Source organism: Cyprinodon variegatus, unplaced genomic scaffold (assembly GCF_000732505.1).
Source record: "Cyprinodon variegatus isolate N-32 unplaced genomic scaffold, C_variegatus-1.0 Scaffold683, whole genome shotgun sequence".
NCBI classification, from domain to species: Eukaryota; Metazoa; Chordata; class Actinopteri; order Cyprinodontiformes; family Cyprinodontidae; genus Cyprinodon; species Cyprinodon variegatus.
Window position 1 is genome coordinate 217,152 of NW_015151136.1, and position 3,737 is coordinate 220,888.

A 3,737-nucleotide genomic window follows, 5' to 3' on the forward strand; every position below is an offset into this window, starting at 1 on the left:
GTCCAATCAGATTCTAATAACGGTAGCATTTAGGACGTCAGCAGGAATCTGACCGTCCAATCAGATTCTAATAACGGTAGCATTTAGGACGTCAGCAGGAATCTGACCGTCCAATCACAGACCAGATTCATAGGCGCATTAGATGTTTGTAAAGTGACCTTCTCAGGAGTGACAGCCGTGACAGCCAATCACGGAAGAAAAGATGGAGGGCCAATCAGCAACTTGTGGCCGGGCTAAACTCAGAGAAGCGGGATTCAGCTTGAGCTGCGGTTTTCCGCTCGGTCCTAGTGCTCGACACACTCGTGCACTGTACTCAGGCCCGGTCGCACCACAACCAGGCCTAAGGCAGCTGTTGCTGGGAATTCGGCATGTGGGTGTCTGAGCTGTTTTTTTTTGTGTTTTTTTTTTCTTTTTCTTTCTTGCTTGTAATAAAAAGGGGCTCAAACTACTGGATTGTAATTTGTTATTCTGTAATGTCTAAAGCTTCCAGGTTGGTCTCTCACCTGTTTGTCCTGCAGGTCTGATGACAGCTCATAGCTCTCTGACAGTGAGCGCGAGCGCTTGATGGCCTCCTCCTCTGCCTGCTTGCGGAGGATGGATTGGGAATGCGGAAGCTTTGATCGGCGGGGTCGCAGTTGGCTTGGCAGAAAGATGTGTCCGTAGAACTGGCTGTCCAGCTGGTCCAGGCCGAGGCCTGAGCCGTGGGTCACTGGCCTGCAACCATAGCTGCCACTGGGATCCACAGAGACGCCCACCGCACTGTCAGGAGCATCACCTTCCACACTGTGACACACAAACACATTCAGATCAGACGAGTTCCTGGCTCTGTGTGTCAGCCACAAACATGTGACCTATGGAAAGTGGACTTTGGTCCTGCTGCCACCGTCTAAATGCAAGGAGGGAATTTATAGCAGCAGTCTGGGTGCTGCAGATCATCTGCTCTGTGCATGCAGATTAAGCCCTGAACTTCAAAGCAAAGCGAGGAAGTGAAGAGCCACATAAAGTTCTACAAAACACTTTCGTCACAATGTGACTCATCCTGAAAGTAAAGAGATCCTGGACCTCCAAACAGCTAATAACGCCAGCAAGAGGGAATCCTGCAATCAGCTGGTTTCCCATAGATAGAAGTCACTTTGTGGCTGGATGATCTGATTGATCTGGAGCCATAAAGTGACCCAAGATGATGATGAAATAAAATGAACAGAAATGACCTCAGCAGCCGATCAGCAACAGCCTAAAGCAAACTGCAGAGATTAACCATAGATTTCCTCCCTCCACACACTGATGAAGCTTCATGAGCAAACAGAGAGCTTTATTTCTGAAAGTAGGCAGACAGGAAATGGGAATAGAGGAAGGAGGAAGCATTCCAAATCCTCAAGTCAGCAGCCTACTGGTGGTGGTCTGCATTCAGTTCCACTGGGTGGAACAGTGGTCTGTATTCGATTCCACTGTATAAAAAGCAGTCTTCAGTCAGTTCCTCTGGGCGGAACAGCGGACTGCAGTCAGTTTAACTGGGCCATGTAGCTAACCATGTAGCAGGGTGGGGTGTATTTGTCTCTATGGTCATCTGACCCTGGATCAGACTGTGGGAGTGGGGCAAACTCAGAACCTCAGACTTCCAAGCTCTATGCCCTAACAAATAGGCTGCCACTCTTAGTTTCCCTAACAGCAAAGCCAGAAAACCTCTTCTTTTTGAAACTTTGTATCGTCCACCAGGTCCTTACTCTGAATTTTTAGATGAGTTTTCAGAGTTCCTTTCTGATTTGGTATTAAATACTGACAGGATCATCATAGTGGGAGATTTTAACATCCATGCTTAAGAGCAGCCTTTAATGCTATCATTTTGGCTTTGTTCAAAATGTGAATAGTCCCACACATTCTCATCTTCATACTTTGGATCTTGTGCTGACATACAGCATAGAATGTGAAGAAACAATAGTATTTCCTCACAACCCTGTCCTCTCTGACCACTTTTTACTAACCTTCAGGATTACATTAACAGAGTTCTCCTCCCCCAAAAGAAGGTTTCTCTCTCCTCTGTCGCTGACCAGTGCAGCAGAGGGCAAAACCTTAGCTTATTCCCCTTCACAGGTTGATGATTTTGTTGATGGGGTTGCTAGTTCTCTGCGTACTGCCTTAGACAACGCAGCTCCTTTGAAAATGAAAAACTTTAAAAATAGTAAGCTGGCTCCTTCGTTTAATGCAGAGCTGCGCACTTTGAAGCAAAATGCTAGGAAACTAGAGAGAAAATGGCACTCTGGAAGCCTACAGGAATCTAAAAAATAGTTAACTGATGTATAAGAGGACCCTTTGTAAAACAAGAGCAGCTTATTTCTCCTTATTAACAGAGGAGAATAGGAATGATCCTAGATATCTTTTTAACTCACTCAGAGCCATAGCTTACCATACCAAACCAACTTTATTTATGAAGCACTTTATACACCAGACAAGACCAAAGTGCTGTACACAATCATAACATTCAATGCAATTATAAAAATAGAAAAGATCGAGTATGAAATACATATTAGTATACAAACAGAATAAAACAGTGAAACCTCTCAAATTGTGCCAAAAGCCAAGGAAAAAAAGATGAGTCTTAAGAAGGGACTTAAAAATAGCAAGAGAAGAGGCCTGTCTTCTGCTCAAAGGCAGATCGTTCCATAGCTTAGGAGCTGCCATAGAAAAAGCACGGTCCTCTCTGAGCTGCATTTTGTCTTTGGGACTCTCAGAAGCAACTGATCAGCTGACCTGAGGGAACGGTAGGGTGTGTAAGAATGTAACAGTTCAGACATATAAGAAGGGGTAAGGCCATTCAGAGTTTTAAAAACAAATAAAAGAATTTTAAAATGAAAACTAAAATGTACTGGCAGCCAGTGTACGGAAGCTAAAACAGGGGAAATTTGGTCGAATTTTCGTAGCTTAGTCGAACCGTCCATTCCACCTGCTCTTAGCAGGAATGATTGTATGGGATTCTTTATAAATATGATTGATCTTATTAAAAATAAGAGCATGAGCATTCCTCTATCCGTGATTGGTTTGTCTCTGGAAGGTGGGGCAGCATCTGAGGTAGTCATGGAATCTGAACCGCTTTGATCCAGTTAAACTTTCAAAGTTAGCAAAACTATTGTCTTCATCTAAGCCTTCTATCTATCTGATCGATTTCGGTTTGTTTACGTTAATGATAAATCTTCCTCATCGTCACATGCAGCTCTGCTAATTACTTTCTTTTTCTCTTGTCATTTTTTTTCTGGCTCAGTTGTTTTTTCAACTTACTGTTTTATTTTCAGGCACTAAGTTCTGTTTTCTTTTCAGAAACCTTCACTTTCTTGGATTACCCTTCAATCAGCCTCCCTGGTACTGCTCACCTGTGTCTTGTTGTTGATTCCCTTACCTCTTTAAACCTCTCCCTCTGCAGCCTTCGTTGCCAGTTCATCTTTGTCACTTGTGTCAAGCGTTCAATAGGTATTTGTTTGTTGTAGGTATTTTGCTCTACCCCCTTTTGACGAGCCTCTACATATGTGGATTTTTTGCCAGTCGCTCCAGCTAATTGTGCTGACTAGCATTCGAGTCCTCTTTTGGTTGCCCCATGAGACCCATGCTCTGTGGAGTACCACAGGGATCAGTTCTAGGAGTTCTCTTCAGTAGCAACCTTGGTAACTTAGCAGCTCTCTTTAATATATATATATATATATATATATATATATATATATATATATATATATATATATATATATATA

General features: G+C 43.2%; 1 protein-coding gene across 1 annotated transcript in view; it reads right to left on the reverse strand.

The window, feature by feature from the left end:
• The window catches only part of LOC107097302 (IQ motif and SEC7 domain-containing protein 1-like), an 81,860-nt gene that overhangs the window by 24,977 nt on the left and 53,146 nt on the right, over positions 1-3,737 (reverse strand). The window contains exon 2 of the mRNA XM_015394400.1: positions 504-783. Within this exon, the coding sequence (XP_015249886.1) occupies positions 504-783 (280 nt within the window). The remainder of the gene's footprint in view (positions 1-503; positions 784-3,737) is intronic.